The 21,551-nt window shown below is 40.6% G+C and overlaps 1 protein-coding gene across 3 annotated transcripts in view; it reads right to left on the minus strand.

The window, feature by feature from the left end:
- Positions 1 to 21,551, minus strand: part of MYO1B (myosin IB) — a 105,613-nt gene that overhangs the window by 73,040 nt on the left and 11,022 nt on the right. For all 3 annotated transcript variants that reach the window (XM_058839791.1, XM_058839792.1, XM_058839790.1), the window contains exons 2-3: positions 16,676 to 16,816; positions 3,443 to 3,558 (exon numbers count right to left, since the gene is read on the minus strand). In XM_058839791.1, coding sequence (XP_058695774.1) covers positions 3,443 to 3,558; positions 16,676 to 16,810 — 251 coding nt within the window. In that variant the 5' untranslated portion in view covers positions 16,811 to 16,816. The remainder of the gene's footprint in view (positions 1 to 3,442; positions 3,559 to 16,675; positions 16,817 to 21,551) is intronic.

Genomic DNA, 21,551 nt, shown 5'->3' on the forward strand with positions numbered 1-21,551 from the left:
CCTGTCCAAGCCCTGCAATTAAGTATTAACTGGCGTCACTGAAAGCATCAGTCACTCTCACAGACACTCTTGAGGAAACACAGAACAGAGGACGAGGTGTTCCCTCCCTCCTCTTTCAGATTAGGGCTAAGCAAACACCTGAACAGACTTTTCACTCCCTAAAGTGTTTTTCCTCCAGTGACCATACATGGCAGGAAATCCACAGGTATGGATTTCCTTCCTGTCATTATAAACTTCTCTCTCTTTTTCCTTCTGTTTTCCTGTGCTGGCCAAGCCTGCTCTTTAACTGGGACAGCTGACATTCTCAAGCACACCCTCCCTACCCATCACACTGAGGCACACACAGGTAGCTCCAGCCTAGACTAGAGGCTCACACAAAACCTCTGAAAAATAAATAAAACGCGATTTTGGTTCTCCAGGAGCTCCTACCCAGAGCTGTACCTTTGGGAACATCCCATGGCAGATTGCTCTAGAGATGCTGACACTTAAATCCTGGGCTCCCCAAACCTGAATGTTCTCTCCAAAACTGCAGAGAACTTGAGCTGTTACACCAACAGGAGATGGAAGAGTTTTGGTGCCATACTGACCTGGTTTCTATAGCAATCTCTAATCAAACCACTGCCAGAAATTTTGTTTTAGTTAATTGCTTGCATTTTTCTAGCTAGCGCTAGTACCAAAATAATATTATTTATACAAAAGAGATGTTGAAATAAGAAACACACTCTATCTTATTTTATTTCTAGATACACTTTCTAGGTTGGATGCATTAGTTTCCTTCTAAATAGTCAAGAATTTTACTTTGCTCAGGATCGCACAATGGGAGCCAAAAGTCTTTCCCAAAGCACACCTAAATGGTGCCGTGGACTTACCCACAATCAATTCCTCTGAAGAGTCCATGGCTCAACAGAGATTTACACATCAAAGAGAAACAAGTATGTACATTTCCACAAATCAATGGGGGGTTTTACCCCCTTGGCAGAACAAACATCACAAATTGCAATTTGTCTCACAGCATCTCCTCATTAAAGTTCCTGAGCAGCTAAAAAAAAAAAACCACCTTGAAGATTGCAAGGTCCCTGTGGAAGTGCAGCAATCTCCCTAGACATGCCTGAACCCTGCTTTTAGCAGTGGCCTACTGCTGCCAGAGCAGTCAACCCTAGAATTAGCTGCAAGCTCCAAGGACAGGATGATGCCAGCTCTACCCCAAAGTCTGTCAGTCCTCAGTCTGTCCTGACCAGCAGGGTAGGCAAGCACAGCGTTGGTGAAGAGCCCAGGCCTGGCCCCAAACCACCCTCCAAGCTCAACTCATGATCTATTAACCAGCATCCAAGGACCAGCTCCACGTTTGCAGAGTGGACAACTGGACTGGCACAAATCCTTAGATACAGCATGAGGCACGCCACATTAGAGGGGATGAAAAGTGGTTTAGGCTTGCCAGAGCTGCCATAAGGCATCCTACATAGCACTTATTTTATACACCTACAGTACCATTCAAATATCTCTTGAAGATGGTGAGAAGTTTACCAATTTTAGCAGAGCCAAAAGTGACTCTCTTGATTCTGCAATTCTCATAAGCATCTAGAGACAGGTGGTAAGGGAAGCAAGGTCACCATAAAGATCATTTTATATTTCTACAGTTTGGAAATTATGTATCCGCAATAGAAACTATGACAAAGATTATTTCCTAATCCTTTATTTTTAAAGATATTTTGTCCACTTAGCAAGTGTCAAAAGACAGAACTTTCACACAGAAGCAACACAAAATAAAGAAAATTTGTGAAGAGATTATATCTGTCCAAAACAAATTAGGCTTACACTGTTCTTGACTTGGGACTCTATCCAAAATTGCAAGGAAAATCCATTACTATCAAGGAATTGAGATATCCTGACAAAATTAAGTCAATATTTTCTCACTTCAGTCACCTGCTCTAAAAGTAGATTTCTAGTGTTTGGGCTCCAGAAGTCCTTGCTGTGAAGTAGGAACCTGACCATACCATTATTGTCATTAGTGATGAATGATGTTTATGAAATACTTTTCTACCAAGTTCAGACTCTCATAATACACACAAGAATGACTCTTGACCATTTCTGTTCTGGAAAAACATCTTTCAAGAGAGACAGAAAAATGTGGAGATCAATATATTACTACGTACTTGATTCAAGGTGTAAGCAAGTACACATACTGACTTCCAGAATGTCAGACAAACTTTAACTTACAAGTTTAATTTTTGAAATACTCCATCATTTGACAGCAAATTTTATGCAGTTGAACAAAATTAGCAGAGCAGAAAGTTCTTTTAGCAAGGAACTGTGTCAATTTAGCAAGTTATTGGGCTTGCTAAACAAAACTGTCAAGAAAGAAAACTTGAATTTAGCCAGAGTTCAGAACCAAGAGGTCCAAGAATTACCAGAAGCTTATTTGATCTGATTATTGGTCTGATTGCATTTCAGACTATGCATCTGGGAGAATGACAGATGAAGTGTTAAGGCAAAAAATTAATCAGAACCAAATAACTTCCAGAACACTTTCTACACACAATTTTCATTTAACCTAAAAGTTAACACTGAAGGACGATGCATAAATGTATGGCCCTGTTTAGACACTTATCCAGCCACTGATTACTCAAGTCAGCCTCCTGAATTTGTGGCTGAAGAGTCAGGTGCAACCTCACGACCAGCTGGAAACACTTCTCCTTCCCAGTGTCACACTGAGGGGAGGAACAGCTGGCTTCAGCCTAACCCCTACTAAAGATAAAATGATTACTGCAACATGCTGACCTTGAAGACCTCGTACCTTACTCTCAGCCACACTACCCACACCTGCAAACAGCACCTTGTCCTATTATTCATCCTATTTTAGTCTTAAAGTTTGCATTATGCATTTATGGTGCTCTGGGTTTTCTTTATGAATGGGTTTATTTCCACTCAGCACAGAGAAGACCAAGCTTTAATTTTCCTACAGTTACCATTCAGACATATCCAACATGTTTCTGCATTCATCATGAGAGGGGTTTTGGTGTTTTTTTCTGTGTTGCACAAAGATAAATAAAGAGTTTCAGATATCAAAAGTAACACTATATGATTCAAATATATTTAACACCTCAAGGCTTCTAGGAAGCAGTCTGGACTTTGAAAGAAACAGATTTCCTTGAAAACAGATTGCTTACTTTACAGCGCTGTAATGCTGGCTACTGCTAACAGTTAGAGGGGTGGGAAATGTTCTGAAATGCACATACCAGAGCCTAAGTGCATGAAAGAAAAAGAGTAACTCATTTTAACTTCACTTTAAAATATGGCTGAGCTAATAAAAATTCATTTTGGGGGAGTGGTGGTGTGATTTTCATTTTGGTTGCTTTAATCAACAGATCTTTTGAGGAGAGAGACAGCTGGTACCATCTGTTCCCGGACAGAATGAAAACTGAAATTTCTTTGCTGTACTTACATGTGAGGACTGAGTTCATAAAAGTTTCGGTTTCTGTATTCTTCCACTTTCTCTGGATTATAAATGGGTAGAGATCTGTAGGGGTTTATTGATATCACCACGCTGCCAATGTACGTCTGTTGAAGGAAAACAGAAAATTATTGCAGGTTTTTCTTTTTAACATACTTTTGCTGCTTATATATTATTTGCCTATTTAATACTTTCATGAAAACAAACAAACAACAACAACAAAAAGGGCCTAATTGTAGCAATGAATAAATATGATTTTAAATTCTGAAGCACCTTTTAGATATTCTTTCTGTTGGGTACCAAGGAGCTGCTACTGCATAACTGAAAGCCTCTTATGAACATTTTCTAAAAGTACTATATTTCTGTGACTAATTCAGTTGGGGGAGGGAAAGGCAAAAGGACACAGATGTTCACGAAGAACTGACTCCATCTGCATGGCAAATGTCACAGGAGCTCTGCTGCAGCCCTTGGGCACTCACACCAAACCCCATAAGGCAAGGCTGGCATCAGACTGGGCCCTTCTTCCCAAGGAGGAACTTTATGTCACCTTGTCAAAGCCTCAGGCACAGAAGAAACCTGAAGGGGAACAGCCTCGGACACGTTTCTGTCAAAGGAGAGATTTACTGTCAGGGCTCAAGCCAAAGTCCTGCCACGGTTCCTCAGCAGTTAGGAAGTGCAATTTTTATTTCCAGTTTCTAAGTGTACTCACCACCACCCTTGGAAAGCAAAGGGAAAAATGTGTTGTTTCACTCTGTTAGATCCCATGCACTGCTGGCCTGAAGGAAGACCAGTTCTGTACACCATGACTCCCATGTCTGCTCATGACACAGTTACCTTGAATCCTTAAGCCTACTGTCAGATATCCCACAGCTTTCTGTGCCTCCCTCCAGCTCCAATCAAATACACTGAGTGGTAAAAAATGGCAAAACTCCATTCCATCCTGCCTGCAGATACTGACCAAAGATTAATAAAACCCCAAGTGTTTGGTATCTCTTTCCACAACTGTGAAACAAATAAATAACACCTGATGAAACATGGTTTTCCAGTAACCAGTGCTCCCTGGGAGATGTATGTGCTCTACACAAAAGCCACAGGTTCCCATTGGATTATATTTGCAATAACTACAGATGAAATGAAAAACAAAACAATTGTTTTTCAAATGTGCTATGATTCTAAAGGGCTTCTGTGCAGTGGTATCTCAGCACCTGACAGTCACTATTTGGATTTTTCCCCATGACATTTCTTAGAGAAAATACTGTATTCTGCACTTTTAAGTGGCAAGATCAGCATGAGGAGCCCAAACTACTGATCAGCAGATTCAGTAGAGCCAAATTACAGCCATGGCTGCAATAAAAAATGAAAAATATTAATTGTTGCAACCCTTCCAGATCTAACTTCCATACCCAAAGCAATTTCCTGTTAAATGCTACTAAATCTGGTCCTGAGCAGAAAACAAGGAGAGGAATATTTCCTATTTTCCATTGCACACATATGCACAGGCAAACTGTGAATTCACATGGCATTTTCTGTCCCAAACTGAATGGAATAAGACAGACTGCAGTGCTAAAACAAGTGGCCATGAGGCCCCCAGAGACTCTTGCAGCTCATCCTTGTAGTGTTTCCTACTCATGGGATAGCTCAGAAACAACCAAATAATTAAGAGTTTTGCTTCTGTCAAGCACACTCCGCAGTGTGTGCTTATGAAAATGTTCTTCAAATAAAGAAAAAAAATTGTTCCAGTTTTGTGGTCATCCTCCCTCTATGGAGGAAATAATTTTCCAGCTATGTCTAATCTCTTTGGCTGAACAAGATGGAAATGCTAAAATTGCCTTTCTACAGTGTTTACTTTGCTCTCTCTCAACACATACGGCCTTGGCAATTTGGAAGTCTACAGATTCCTGGCAAGAGTAACAAATGCCCAAGAGTAAGAAGCTTTCTGGTCTTCCCAAGTGCACAGATACCCCAATTAGGACTCTTCTCTGATAAAACATTAATAAATAAATTGTTTCCTCCTAAGTCTTAGGAATTTGTGAGCTCAGCCTGTTGTGAAACCAGTGTTGCAAAGTATCAAGCAGAAGAGAGATGAAGGCCAAATCTTGAACATTATCTTTTGAAACATGAATTCTTTGGAACACAAAGACTTGTCCCTATTCTGCTGCCATAATAGCATACAATTTAATTGCCAAGCTCCTTGAAGTACCCTGGGACATCAAGACAAAGAAAGATGGCTGAAAGTGAAAACCTTGATTTTTAATTTTGAAGAGGCATTTAAATGAGATTTATTTAGAACCATGTCTTCATAGCTAAGTGCTGCTTAGACAACATATTTTAAGAATTCAAGTCAGCTCTTTACTGCCAGTTACGAACAAATACGAGCCATTTCCTAAAATACTAATATTTCAAAAGGTCAAATGGCTGTATTGAAACAAAGACATACTCCAATCCATTTTAAACACCAAGCCAAAGTGTGCCAAGAAGTCATTTGGTTTGTTGCAAAGCTGCTTATAAGAACTAATACATTTCCTCTTCTGAAAATGCCAATCTCTCAAAGCTGATGCCTAATAGCTAGTTGCTACTGGTGGTCTGTGAGATTCCACATAACAGGGATAAACAGATCCGGAAAATAGCTTTCCCACATAACATCTGTCTTCCCACCAGAACTCTATTATAAACAAACAAAATAAATGGCTTAAATCCTTGAGCGAGCGACAAGCACAGAAACATTCCAGTGCTGAAAGCAGAACGCCCAAGAGTAGTGGGAGACCATACCACAGCACCCCAGGGACAAAAGAGGTTCTTGAATTTCCCTGCTTAAGGACAAAACTGAAAGAAGAGTGGCCTGGTGATGATGGATGCACAGAATACAAGTCAGGAGATTTGATTTCTTTCTTGGTTTGACGTGGTCTCATTATGCAAGTTAGGATGAGATCTGCTGTCTCCTCAAGTTTTGCTGACTCTTGATAATACTCCTTCCTCCCAACTTTACTTTATTGTTACTCACAAAGGCAAATTCTGTGTGAAAAATTCAGTTTCTCTGTGCATCTCTCATGTGGCAACACTGCAAGGAGCTAAAACATCAGCTTCAGAACACAGCATTCAAATTTCTGTCAGCTTAAATGACAACACATTCTGCATTCTCCACCAAAACAACACATATAACTCATTCCTGTTCAGATAAGGAGTTAACACCTTAAGCAGGAAGAAAATTCCGAATTCCATTTCAGCTGGAAAAGCTGTTAATGTTTGTTACACATCACTTCTAAATACTGGTCCCCATGCAATGACCAAGACTCTTTGATGCTCCACTTTCTCCCCCTATGACTGGAAGGCAATGTAAGCACTTGGGGCAAGATATTAGTGCATCTTCAAGTTTACAGGCACCAGGCAAGGCCTTCTGAGCCTTTCTCACCCAAGCAGATTGGCTTAAGAAAAAGCCTCAAATAGCAAGATGGTAACAAGGCTCTTGCTGCTTGTGAGGAATGTACAGGCAGCAGCCTCTTCCCAGTCAAGGGCAAGGGAAAGTTATTGCTATAAACTGGACATTTCCAGCTGGGAGGCTGCAGAAACATTACAGTGAGCCCAGTGAAAGGCCCCCAGACACCTCTGCAGCCAGGCAGTGAAATCTGCACAAGCAGTGACATCTGATAGACAGGATAGAGGCAATGCAGGCCAACACAAGAAGGGGATCCTTCAGAAGAGCGCTAGTACAACTTATGGGAGAATATTTCACTCCCTGGGATACAGTATGTTAATAAAGCTATTTTTTCCTCCTGTCAAGGGTAGACTTGCAATGCCCCAAGGGCCAGAAGAGAGGAGATTGCATCTGCAGAAGCCAGCGAACACTACTGACACCAGTTGAGGCTGCAGCACAGAAGTTGTACAGCTGGGGCTATCGTAAAAACCCACTCCGTATCCTTAAAAGCTTTTCTGGATCTGCAGCAATCTCTGCAAAGCAACCCTCTGCAGAGGTTAAAATCATTAAACACCTACATGGATTTGTTGCAAGCCTTTTGGAATTGTACCCTACATCCCTTTTGTCAGCTCTGCTAAAAAACAAACCCACTGCTTCTTACTTCTTGTAGCCTGTAACAGCCCAGAGAAATTGCTGCTGCACACAGATCAGTCCTGCTGTAAAATGTTTCCTGGCAAGTGCACTAAATTCAGAGGAGGCAACAAGGTTTCTCTCTATTTATTTAATTTGTTAAACTTTGGAGCACAGAAATAGAAAACAAATTCTAGTAAAATAAGGTTGCTAGTTTGGATTCTTCCATTTATGCAGGCCAGTTTTAATACTCCAGGTGTATATAATGCACATTCCTTTAGTAAAGGCTATGCTCAGATAATCATTTGGTTCATACAACTTTGAAGAGTTTCAGATCATGCTACCAAAACAATTTATTGAAATAGGAGACAATAAAGAAGGATCAAAGAAAAATGTGACTAGGTTTTATTAAAATTAATCCAAAACCAAGACTTGCCCAGCACTGTTTTTATTGTGATAAACATGGCTGTGTTTTGGTTTTGTGGGGTTTTTTTAATGTGATACATGAAAATTATATTTCTAATATAATACTCATTTTCCTTTGTATTTGCCTGACCTGCTGCAGTTCTGGATCTTGCCAACTCATAAGCACATGTGCTGCTGCATGTTCAGAACAGCTGAGGCCAAGGAGATGGCAGAGGAAGCCTGTACTTACACGTCCTAAGTTTATTGTGCTGTCTCAATCTCAAACAAAGCCCAGCAAATTTAAAACTACAACTTTATAATGAAAGGTCCCATTTTACCATCCAGATCAGTACTGTATTAAAATATCACCTATTACTTGAACAATCATGTTGTGAGATCAAATTTGTTTTACACTGTGGTTGGCCACAACAAAATAGTTAAATGCACTGTGCTTCTGGTTCATTGTGTTTTTTCAGGTTGGAAACACAAAGTTGCAAGAGACTATGTTTGAAAAGAGTAAGGAAAAGAGCAACATCAACACTAAAAGCAAAACCACCTGAGCCCATTGATGTTTCTGGGCTTTGATTTACTGTATTCCTGTGCATGGCAATGGAGGTGTTTGCATTGCTTGGTGGAGAGGGATGGGCTGGGTACTTGAAAAAGACAAACAAACAAACAGACATGGATTTCATCCTGTAACACTCCAGGGTTTGCCAGCACCGCTTCACAGCGGCACATACAAAATAAACTCTACCTGTGATCCAAGAGGAGCAGCTTCACTTCAGGCTGGGGCAATGCTGAGCTAACACTGCTTGTGCTTCAGTGAGCTGGGAGCTTGAGCAGAGAAATATATCACTGGATTTCTGAACAAACAGATTATTCTCCTCTTGCTCAAGCCCACCTTCCCAGAAACAGCACTTTAGTCCCAGAAGTATAGTGGACAAAGTCTGTATGTTGTAAGAGAAAAAACCCCAATCCTGGTAAGCTACTCTATGTGCTCAATGCATTTATTAACCAGGACAGGCAGCCCTGTAAAACCTGGACAGGACAGTAAAGGCTGTAAAAAAAAAACTACCCAGAAGAGCAATGGATGAGGTCCTGAAGTGATGAGAAGGGAAAAACTATCAAGGAAAATAAGAAACTGAGGAGACAAAACAATAGTCCTGTACAAAGTACATTAATGGCTGATATAATGACTCAAGAAAGAAAGCTCAAAGAGGTCACACAAAGGCAGAAGCCTATATCTGTATCCCAGAGCAAACAATCACAACACAGGCAACCTAAGTCAAAGAGAATAACCACGCTACTAAAATATTCTTCAATATGGGCTTGATCCTGCAAGCCACCGTGCAAGCAGCAGCAGCCTGGACAAGCTGTGGGTAGCCCACACTGGCCAGGACCAAGCCCTTAACCACACTGCAGCCTGTTTGAGATCCAAGCCCTGAAGTAAGAGCAGATTATTTGCCAGGGAAAGACACCCACACTGCAAGTCGGAGCGAGTACGTGAAGTGGATGCATGAGCACAGATTATCAAGTTTCTCTTCTGAGCTTCTTGAGGGCACAGAAATCTCTGCCCTGCTCAGGGAACATTGCTGCTTACTTCAATATCATTATGATGGACTCAAGTGTTGCTATTAATGAAGCAGACTAATCCTCTCTGCTGGTCTCCTCTCTGGCTACATTGGGATGATTTATACAAACAAAAAGAGTTCCTACACAGGATACAAATATTGGCAAAACCTGAAAATAAGCAATGAAGAAATCGACCCGAAGGTGGCATGAGGAATTTTCAAGACTGTGTTTAAACACCGCCGAACATCAGTGCTTGCCCACCTTTCAAAAGAGAAAGACTTCTTTTCACAAGCAAACAGTAGCTGTAGATTGGATATGTCTGTGCCAAGAAACCACTGGTGAAAACACTGGCGAGAGCATTTATTCCAAAATGTTCCATTATTTCTGTATGAGTGAAATGTGGGGGGAGAGAAGGGGAACCTTCTGCCATGTTGCAGCCAAGGCTAACCTATGCTCTTCAGGGTGAAAGCCCTGTTTTTACAGCCTTTGGACACTCTTGCTTCTACTTTTCATTCGTCAATCTTCCATTAATCTTCCTTTAGTGTTTTGGTTTCATATAACATGCACAGAAACCATCAATAAATGCCCCAAATGTCATCATCACCTTAGTGAAGAAATACACAGTATTTTGAGGCAAAGCTAACACTACAACTGGAGGCATTTCCTACACTTTCTCCCCTCTTGTTTCAAAGTATCACATCAGAGGCAAAAAAAAAAAAGTGTGTAGGGGAGGAGACCCCCACACACAGCCCACCAAATGCATTCAGTTTTCTCTGATCCTTATTACTGTTTTGTTACTCCTTTATGCAAATACTGCATGGAGCCCTACAAACAGTGCCTCAAACACGAGGCTCAGAATCGTGGGAGCTGTACAAAAAGGAAAGGAAACAAAGCATTGCCTTGAGATAAATAACTCTCCTCCCACAAAGCACTTCAAGGTAGAAAGCAGCCAACCTGCTGTGAAAATCTTTACTCCTGACTCTGGGCAAGTTATACAGTTTGTTTTGCCGGAGCAGGCTGATGTGGAGGGCCAGAGGACCCACAGGATTTTTATCTAGATAACAAAGCAAAGCAAGATTTGCAGGGAGGCAGAATACTTCTTAGGCCACAAGCTATCACAGCAAAAGATGTGCCTTGGGCACACAAGCCTTTCTTCACATCTGAAGAAGCAGCAGGCTTCAAGGTCCTAGCCTGCGGCAGCTGCAACAATATTATTACTACAACTCAGTAGCTTCCCTCAAAGGGCAAAACTGTTGAGGCACTGATGGGAAAATTGCTCAAATTGACACAGGCATTCCCCAAGGGAGGAAGAGAAGGAGATGGGAGGAAACTCAGGTCCCCTGGGCTCCCATCACAGGCAGATGGATGGTTGCTCTGATCCAGCTCTCAAACCCTCGTGCTTTTAAGAAGCTGGTCAGCCACCACACCTGCCACTCCTCAAACTCCCAGAGGAAAGTCAGCAGCCCAGGCTGGACTTGCTGGATAAACACAAGTAAACACATGAAAGTACAAGAGAGCAGGGTCAGATGTGGCAGGAGGAAAGACTCCCGCAAAGCACAGTTCTGCTAGCAGCCAGCACACACTCAGCTACGATGTACCCAAAATCCACAGGGGACAGCAACCCTTGTCAAAACCCAACAAAGGACCCCACCTGGCCCCAACAACAACATTTTGAAGGTGAACATGATCATGCTGGCATCAGGAGGTAATGAAACTGAGAATAAAATTGAACTTCAACAGTCACTCAGCTACTACTACGACACAGAACTTCCCAGTAAGCTGCATTTGTGTTTCCTAATACCAAAAGTGTCTCTTCTTCACAGCATCAACAGGATGGTCACACAAGGCTGATGCAGACCAGGACAATTGGTCTCATTCACATAATTCAATTCCCTACCCTGTTCTTGCAAATGTAGCATCTGGAATACCAGGTACAAGTACAGCAGGAACAAAGCCACTGTGTTTGACAGCAATTCAGTGAAGAACTAAACAATCTAAGATAGCTGCAAATGGGATGAATCAATAGTATAGACAGACACAGAGTGGAGTAAAGGCAGGTTAAAAAAAAAAATTCTAACCCTAAAATATTAAAGCATATTAAAACAATCGAGATCAAGAGGAAACAGGTCAGTCTATGAAAAAAGCACACCACAACAGCCATGCCAGCAGAAGGCAGCCACAAGGATGGTACCTCAAACAGATAAAACAGAGTTATTACCCTGGAATGCCAAATATTTAATGTTTCAGTGATAAAACAACAAATGTTCAGTAACATAAGACTGCTGCTGCCCAAAGCAGCCCACAAACTCCACGCACCAGAAAATACAAATTTAACGCTGACATCAGAGAATGATTCTGTTTTGTTGTAAGAACAAAAAGCAAACAAACATTTTCTTGTAAGGAACAAAATGTTGACCTCTGCAAATTTGGGAAGACTTCAAGAAACAACATAACTGTGGGGAAAAATGTGCAGGGCAGCAGAATAAAGCCATATCTGACCTCTAAAGTCTGACTCCTGTGAGCCTACACAGCTCCACCCCTCTCCAGACTACTCACACCTCCCTTGACACTTACACATATCTCACAAACCAACAAATCCAACAACATAAAAATAAGTTCAGACCAATACAAATACTATATTTTATCCAAAATCTCTACCATTCATGAGTCACCATAAATGCATATGCCCCCTCACATTTGTCAGCATCCCAAACAGCAAAGGAAAAGTAATTGCTGAACTGGATTGGGTGAGCATATTTCAGCTAACTTAAAAAAAAATAAAAAACTTAAGAGAGGGAGTTCAACAGAACAAGTCAAAAATCCATCAATCACACACAAACTGAACTTTATGAATGTATTTAAAGTTTTCCATGCGGTCTGCAGGTCACACATTTTAACCACACAAACTGCTCCCTGAAACCTTCAAATAATCAACATTGTGGGATTCTTTCCTATGTGCTAATGCATGCCCATGAGCCACATTTTACTTCGTAAAGTTAACGAAGGACTCCCACGGGCTTTTGTTACCAACAGTTACAGAAAAGAACTTTTGTGGAACACCAATGCAAATTTTATCAATGTAAAGTTTAAGAGTTGCAAAAACAATATAATAAACAATTACAGCTTTCTAATGAGATTTTTCTTGGTCAGACATACCTCAGACATTTCCAGACATGACTAAACTCTAAGATTCCCATTTCCAATTAACACATGCGTGTTACCCAACAAACCCTTCCCCCTGCACAAAGCCACTCAGCATGAGATTACTGCAGAATCTGATGGTCTTTAGTAGAATATTTGGCCTAACTCCAGCTCCACCAGCCTTCATGCTTATTTTTATAGGCACAGCCTCCAGCTTTGCACTCTAGTATGTAACACAACACCCAAGTCTATTAAACTTTCCACCAAATACACGTAAAATTGAACAACAGGTCAATGAAGCCACAGTCTGTTCCCTCCTCTTAGGAGGGAACTCATTGCCCTGTTTGCACCATGGCATGAAACTTTGCCAATGTTTTTGAAGGGTTTACAGCAAACGTGCCTGGGATGATACAAAAGGACCATCAGAGGATGCAGATCTAAATGCTTTTGTAAAGGGAGCTCTTATGGAGTAGATCTAGAGTTTCAAAGGGGCAAATGGAGCTGGCACTGAGATCTCCAACATTAAACATAACAACTGTGAAAGAGACTAGAAAAGGCAAAAAATCTTCTAGTGGAATGAGCCCAACTATCTTGTCATCTTTGGCTGTGGGGAGGGAAGAGGTTTGGCATTGTTCACTGATGGCTCGATCTGACTCTCACATTTCATAGAATCACAGAAGAGTTTGGGTTGGAATGAATATTTAAAGGTCTGTAGTCCAACCCCCTCTGCAATGAGCAGTGACATCTCCAACTAAATCAGGTTGCTCAGAGTCCATCTCCATGGTGACCTTGAATGTTTCCAGGGATGGGGCATCTCCCTGGACAGCCTGTTACAATGTTTTACTATCCACATCATAAAAAAAAATAATCTTGCTTATTATCTAGTCTAAATCTACACTCTTTGAGCTTAAAACCAATATTCTTCACCCTGTCACAAAAGGCTTTACTGAAGAGCTTATGCCCACCTCTCCACTGGGTGCCCTTTGTGCATTTACCTACCAAGACTGGCTGACATGACCACACAGCACCTGGCCAACCTTACAGCCTCTTCAAAGCTATCCATGTTACAGGTCTCATTCCTCACAACAAACCCTTCTGAAGGACACAACTGCAACTCCCTTTTAAAACTAACATATGCAGCACAGACAGAGCCTTCAGTCTGCAGGAAACAGTTTAGAAAACCATGTTGGGTAAAGCCTGGTTTGCTGCAGCTTGACTTTGTTCTTTAAACTTGGACACAATTTCTGGCAATGCCTGTAGTGGAACACTGACATGAGGGCTGAACTTAAGCCCACAGCTGAGCCATTAAAGGACAAATCCATTCCTACTGCCCTCTGAAAGGATCCTGAGAGGTCAATTTCTCTGTGTAGCTTGTTGGAGCAGCAGAAATCTGCAGTCTTGGTTAAGCACCAGCAGCAGCTCTTGAATAGCACAATTTGGTTTCCCCAGGATGCAAACTACAGATTTTACATGGTAAAACAAGCCCTACTTCCAGGTGTAACAGAGGCTCCATTGTCCTCATCGGAGTCTAAAACCAGAAATGCAAAGTCTAGTTGCCATGAGTGGTGGCAACAAGGAGAAGGTAGAGAAGAGTTTGTACTTGAAAATTAACATGGTTGTTACAGTGAGCACTATTCCAACTGTTACTGTTTTACAAGTTTTCTAAAATATGCAACAGAGGCGTGAAAATTTGCAAGACAGCAAAACTCAGCTGATCTGGAGAGAAGACAATATTCCTCAAGTGGTTTGGTAAATAAATCACAAGCTAAATAACTTGCATACTTGGTAGCAACATGTGGCACAGGCATGAACATCTCTTTTCTTCCACCACTGTATGTAGTGAATGTTCTAAGACTTGCAAAGATCTGCAACATTTGGCCTTCATACTGTGGATTCACACACAGAGCTTGTAAGACCTTAAAAAAACAAGCCAAAGGATCCTACATTGCTAGGATAATATGCCACCTGGTATCACCTACCAAAGCACATAATACAGACAATTTCATTGCCCATCAGTGTCAGGTGCAGCAGAATCAGAACTGCCGAAATACAAACTTCTCTGTCACCATCTCAAAGAACTGTCTGTTTGAACACACATTGTCAGCTAGCTCAGAACAGCAGACAATTACAAAACAAAACACACATTTGCCATTAAAACATCCCATTTTCTTTCCAGAAAAAAATATCCAGTCTGAATTAAGCAGAAAGATGTAGTTGACAGAAGGAAAAAAAAAAAAAAAAAAAGCCCCCTTGAGAAATCCACTCCCTTAAGATTTATAGCAATCCTTCATAAGAAACTGCACAGTCCAGGGTGCCCTCACACAACAGGTTTGCATCTTTAATGCTTTAAATTAAACTTTCAAGTATGACCCAAAGATTGGACTGGGTGCTACTGCCTCCTTTAATCTTCAGGCAAACAGCTCTCTTTCTTTTTCTTTTCCTTCATATTTTCTTGAGTTAAATGGAATGAGGTGGTTCAGTATCACCCACTGTTACTGTAGGCATCAGGAATAGAATATTAACCCTAAAATTTATGTGGAACATGTTAAGTATACAAGCCACAGACTGGAAAAAAAAACCCTGAATCCCAGAAGAGGCAGCCACTGCAGTTGTTGAAAACGAAGGATTTACCAGAAGCAAGATGAAAGAGCAGAAAGAGAAGTCTGGTATCTACTTGCCTCTATCAACATCCAAGGGTTATCCATAGGGAACAGAACCCATCTTCAAGGAACGAGGAAAATTTAAGACACAAAGATTTGCAAATGTAACTCTCAAAGGTATAACAGAAGTTTAAAAAAAAAAAAAAAAAAAAAAAGTTAACTTTTTAACCATTGAGGAAGAAATGTTTCCACAAATATACATTGTTTAGGTTTCATCTTCAACAAGGTTTTCATGGATACTGAGAGCCTTTTCTTAATCTAATTTTATTGTTTAATTCGTCAGTACAACCTGAAGGAGCAAATTGATGGAGATTATACAATAGCAATTAGGAGCAACTGTGTGTTACCAACATAATGTCTCAAGAAAAGGGAGCAGGCATGGATGAACGAGAAAATTGTTTGAGATGTGGCAGACAATGGATAGCAGAGGTACAAAAGCACGGACTATAACTAAGAGACAGAAGAAGCAAACAAAAATAGCACAGATCCTCCCATACCTTCTCCTTTCTGTTTAATGAAACCATGATGGTTCAAATGCTTAGCAAGAATGAAAAATAGAATGCTAAATTATAATTAAGTACAGAACACCTATTAGATTTTAGTAAGCTGCAGACACGATTGCTTGCAGATCATAGATATACTTTGGCTTAAATATTTAGGCTTGCCAGCAGCCTTGGAAAGTCTCTACAAACCATTAAATTCACACAGCCTAAGCAGTATAACAGATAGAATACCGTGCACATTTTAGCAAAAGTGGAACAAAGAGATGAAGCAGGAAATGAAAGGTTTAACTGGAATCACCATTTGCCTCTTCATTCCCTGCCTGTGTTTCAACTGCCAGTTCACAACATCTCTCCTACTGATCATCACTCAGAGATTAATATGCCTGAAGACTTGGATTGCTTCCACATATATCCAAGCTCATTGTATTTAGTTTAAAATCCAACTATTTTAATAAACACAACCTTTTTGCAAATCAAAGATAGTAGACAATATTTAAGTTACCCTTAGCATATTCCAAGCATGTATTGTTTCTGCTTCAGCAGAAACATCCTGAAAGTGCCTTCCCTGTAACTGAATTATTTATAACTGCAATGCCCTCTAACAACAGGAGCATCAAAGTTACTGTCAGCAGCAGTTCTGGAACTGTTCTTTATGATAATCAGAGGTCCCCCATGTCGTGCAAGGGGAAAAAAGAAAAAAGGAAAAATATCCCAGATGGGAAAGATCAAATGCAAAGAATGCAGTACAGGAAAGACTACAGCACAAGTAAGGTTTAAAACATCCCTAATACAATAGATAATGTTCAGGCACTGAGTCTGTGTGTATCCTTAAAAATAAACACATATCTTAAGAATGACAGCACAGCTCCCCATAGGATGTTATTACTTATCATATACTCACATAAACCTCATTGTGATCAAAGCGCTTCTTCAGGTTATTGATGAAGGAATCTTCATTAAGTGGCTCTAGGAGAACCATATCTCCCACCCCTATCATGTCGTCTAAAAGCGATGTCTTGACCTCCATTTTGGCCATTTTGTCCTGGGGAAAACAAAATAAAAAAGATTATAACAAACACCAAAGGTTAGCCCAAGGTTGTTCTAATTATTCACAGGCATTATCTAGTAACACTACTTCAGGAATAAAAGTTAAAAGAACACCACATTAAAATTGTGTTTCCGAGGAACATTCTCAGTCATTGCATCTATCCAGGTAATCCACATGATTCTGAAATTTAACTTAAAACAGTCAACAATGCCTTCTGGTCCACTATACATGAAACTCCTAGAAACAGGAATGAAGATTCCAGTGGGCATCCCAACCAGAGTATTTGGATAACTCAACACAATGTTCAAGTGCATGCAAGTCTGTGTTTTATCAAAAGCTTCATCAGGATCTCCAAACTAGGGTTTGAATTTGTCACTAACCCTAATCTGAATTTCTTTTTCACCTTTACTTGCATTTTTCCAGCTCCATTAATACTGAAATGGAAACCAACTTGTTGAACCCACTCAGAGACAAAAAACACAGTATTTGATCTTAGTTCACGAACCCTGGGCTCTGAAGTGCCTGTATTCCAGTACAGTGCTGGTATTGGCTACATGAAGCTACCAAATTACTTCATTTACCTGTAATTTTGTTGCTTGAGAGAATATTTTCATGGGGCAACAACAATCCAGCTGACAAGTGGAGACACTGAATCAATATAACCAAAGTGGCAAAAGCCAGAAGCTGGGCTTGAATGGGGTACCAGGATCAAACAAAACAAAGTAAGCAAGTCTGATAAAGGAAGTCATTTAGACAAAGAAGCCAAGGTCAGGCTAAAACTTGGCACTTATTTGATCCTCCCAGCCTTTTGTCCCTCCAATCCAAACGCTGGAGATTACTGAGCTCCTCAAGAACTCTGGGCACACAGTTACTGCTTTCAGCTTTCATGAGGAGGCTGAAAACTGGACAGACTCACAGCGGCAGCCAGCAAACAGAGCCAGGAACCAGAGGTGAGAGAACAGCTTTGCTGACCACACAAACCAAGGACCAGCTACTGCACAGCTACACAAAGCACAGCTCAACTTCACCAGTCAGCTGCCACCTCCCAGCTACAGAATGCTATCAGGCTATCCTTGGTCCCGCCTACCACTGCTGCACATTTTAATTCTAAATACTTTTCCTTGTTTCCCAAAATGCCATTGAGCAGCTATTACTTATGTAATCAGTGCTACCTTGCCGTGGTACCTCTCCATCAGATGACTAATTTAAAACAAGCAAAGTCTTTTACCTCTCCCTTCTGCCTGAAGCCACTACTTTACAAAAATTTATTTGATGTTTTTCATCAGTGAGTGACGTTTGATGGATTTCAGATCAAGACTTAAGTCTGGCTTGATGTTTTTCCAAATTCAACGAAGAGAAGCACAGCTCCACAGGCAGCTAACAAAGCGATACAAAAAGATCCCCAAAACCTGAACCAAGCCTGGGAATTACTAGAAATTCACATGGAAATGCAAAAAGAGTGCTGAACTATGGTAACCAACCAAAGCTGAGTCAACTCTGCTAAACAAACAAAAGAGCATTTATTTTAAACAGAAACACTGGACAAATATTTTTGTAGAGAAAGAGACTTTCATTCTTAAAAGTTCACCTCTCTGAATCACCAAAAAAATTTTAAACATTTGTAGAATCTTTTCAGAGGTATCACTTCAACTTCTGCATCCTATTAAGACAAATTCTTTAAACTACCAATCTTGTTTCAGTGACCTAATTACTTCCCATACATCAACTAATGGTCAAATAATTTTTGAAGGCTGAAAAAATAAAGCCTTTCTAAAGTATGGAACTTATTAAATAATGGGTTTGTGGCCAAATATATTAAAAAAGGCAACACAAAAATTCTAAAAAGGGCAATTTAAACCTAGAATTTAAGTTCTAAGTACAATACCTCATTTACCATTGTGAAATTACATACCACCTACCACACTTCATACATCACTGCTTGGGAATTTTGAGAGCAAGAGCAGCCAAACCCATCAAAAACATCCATGTATTCCCAAAGTGGCATGTTTTGCAGAAGAGGGGTAGGAAGACACTATACTTTTATAAGCTGGATCAAAAAGTTGTATACATATATTGACTTATCAATATATTGGAAAAGTTCAATTTTATGGTCAAAGGTTAATTTTCAGCTTGTTTTTTTCCACAATAATTTATAGCATTCTATGATTGAAATATTTTTCATTAACTTGTGAGTTAGAAAATACTAGAAACCCTAGTTTTGGTGAAAAAATTGAACAGGCTGAGACAAATTATTTAACACTGGTTGCTCAAAGCCATTTTCAATAGCCTAGCCTTTGCAACAATTCATCAAAGATCACCTCCTGCACTTACATATGATCCAAGATTATTCTGCCATACCAGCATTGTTAGCCTTTGCTTTGGTGGAATCCAATCATAATCCCTGCTCTGGTTTAGCTAACAAAGGAAAATCCAGCCTGTGGGATAATTTGGTTGTCTATCTGAGGTAAAAAATGGAGGAAAAAAGCACTGCTAAGAGAAAACAACCATGTTTAAACATATAGTAATCAATTAAATAGGACTTAATAACTGAAATTAATCTACTAGAAGAATATAGTAGAAGATCAATATATAGCACTTTCAAAATACCAAATGCTAATTTTAGAAGTAGCTTTATAAAAAATGTCAAAAATCAGCACACTACACAGGAAAAAAAAATCAAACCCTTGCAACATTACATGGCTAAACATCAGAAAAAGCCTAGAAACTCAATCCAAATCCATGTCCAAGTATTTGCCATATACTCAGATGCCTTGCAGCTGTTAATATTTCCCATCAGCACTGCTGACAGCGTGCTCACCACAGTTTGGAGAGCAGTACATAAAAGCAAGTGGCTTCTACTTTTGGATGTATTCATATACCTTTAAAAAGATGAATGCTTCTCAAGAACCAGATCTATGAGAAGGATGGGACCAGAACCTGCTCCCAGTGCCCAAGGAATCAGGAGGATCAGATTCTTCTTTCAACATTCCCTGGTCTCATCCATACCCATTTACCACTTTAGGCTTCTCCTAAATTTACCCTCTTGTCCCTAAAGGAAAGATCAGCAGCACTTCAAAATACCTCCTTTTTCTGTAGGCAGTTGTCAAATCTGTTCTTCCTCCCTTCGGTCTTATATCTAAGCCTTAATTCAATGGAGTGAGAACATTTGCAACGTGTTTCAATTCTCAGAAAAAAAAAAAAAATTAAACGCCTATTCAGTAATCCTTCACAGTTTGATCTGTTTTATGTTGGACAACATGCTTGGGAAGAGAAGTGCTGGGCAGGCTATGTCTTTAAAATGCTTTTATCCACAAACTCCCATGCCACACAGAGCCTTTTAAAATACAGACTGTTGTATCCATTGCTTGCAGTGCCTGGGATTGCCATCCAGCCAGGCCAGTTGAATCTAAAACCCTCTTGCCCCTTTTGGGCACAAGGACAGCAAATTAAAAACCACAGTGTCCCACAGCCACAGCAACCCTATCACTGGCCATTCTGAAACAAGAGTTAATGACAGCTATAAATAGAAGAGAATGCAGAGAATAGGCAAAACCCCCAAAGCCTTGCACATTTAAATGCACACATTCTCTACGGGGGAAATGAAGTAATGCCCTGATATTGGCATACAGCACGGTACGGAATTGTCCAAGGTTTTCCACATCACCCTCCAACAGCAGAACAGCAACAATTGTCAGCAGCTTCCTACAGCTGTGCAGTCCTTAGGTCACACTTAAAGAGTTTGGTGCTCTGGAACTATCACTGTCTGCAGAGGTGGATTGTTTTTTTCTTTCCAGGCATTGTAGCGAGAGGACAATTTCCCTAATATCAAAACAGACACGGATGTACTCATGTATGCTTCAAGCTCTGATTATTTAAAAATTAAAAACAAAATTTAAAAAAAATTAGAAAAAATAATTTAAAAAACACCGAGCCTTTGGTTTCACGGCAACCACTGTAGATTTTTCTTTTATAAGTCTTAACAGGGAGAATGTGCAACATCAGTAATTCAGTAGTGGAGTTCAAACTGATTTCATGTGCCAGGTCTGATCCTGAGCCCCTGTCAGGCTGTAATTATGCCTGCGCACCCCTTCCCAGTTTTCTCTGTCCAGGAGCAATCATCAGCCCACACAGAGTGGGGACATTGACAGGCCACTGCAAAAAGCAGCCAGGGATACAATGTCATTACTTGAACAAAACAAAACCAAGAGGGGCCGCAACCATCATCTCCTGCTGCTGCTCATGACAAGCCTAAGTACCAATTTAGCAAGAGGCAGGATTTAAATTCATCCTGTCCGGCTGCCCAGCAAACCTTGTGTCTCACCAGCCTCTGACTGATGCCCCAAAGGTGCAAGTTCATTGGAAACACCCTGCGCTGGTTCTCCAGGCAAACCCAGGCAGACTCTGCAGCTGAACTGTTACAATGCCCTTTTCACTCAGAGCTGCATTTCCCGACATCAGCATGTGTGAAAAAACGTTGAGATCATCCAGAGGAAACCCTTGCTTTCCCTCCAGACCCCTCCCATCTGCTGCCTGGCCACGGTCTGCCAGGAACACCTGCACCCTCCTTCCCAGCTGTGATTGCTCTCAGTTGTTGCCCTGACACATCCATGCCCTGTGGAAAGGCACATGCAGAAAACAGTTCCATGCCGCAGCCCACCACTTTGTCCTGCAAGAAGATGGACTTGAGGAATGTGATGGACAGATTGCAGGATTGGAATGTTAATAGATA

The sequence above is a fragment of the Poecile atricapillus genome, chromosome 5 (assembly GCF_030490865.1).
Source record: "Poecile atricapillus isolate bPoeAtr1 chromosome 5, bPoeAtr1.hap1, whole genome shotgun sequence".
In the NCBI taxonomy this organism is placed as follows: Eukaryota; Metazoa; Chordata; class Aves; order Passeriformes; family Paridae; genus Poecile; species Poecile atricapillus.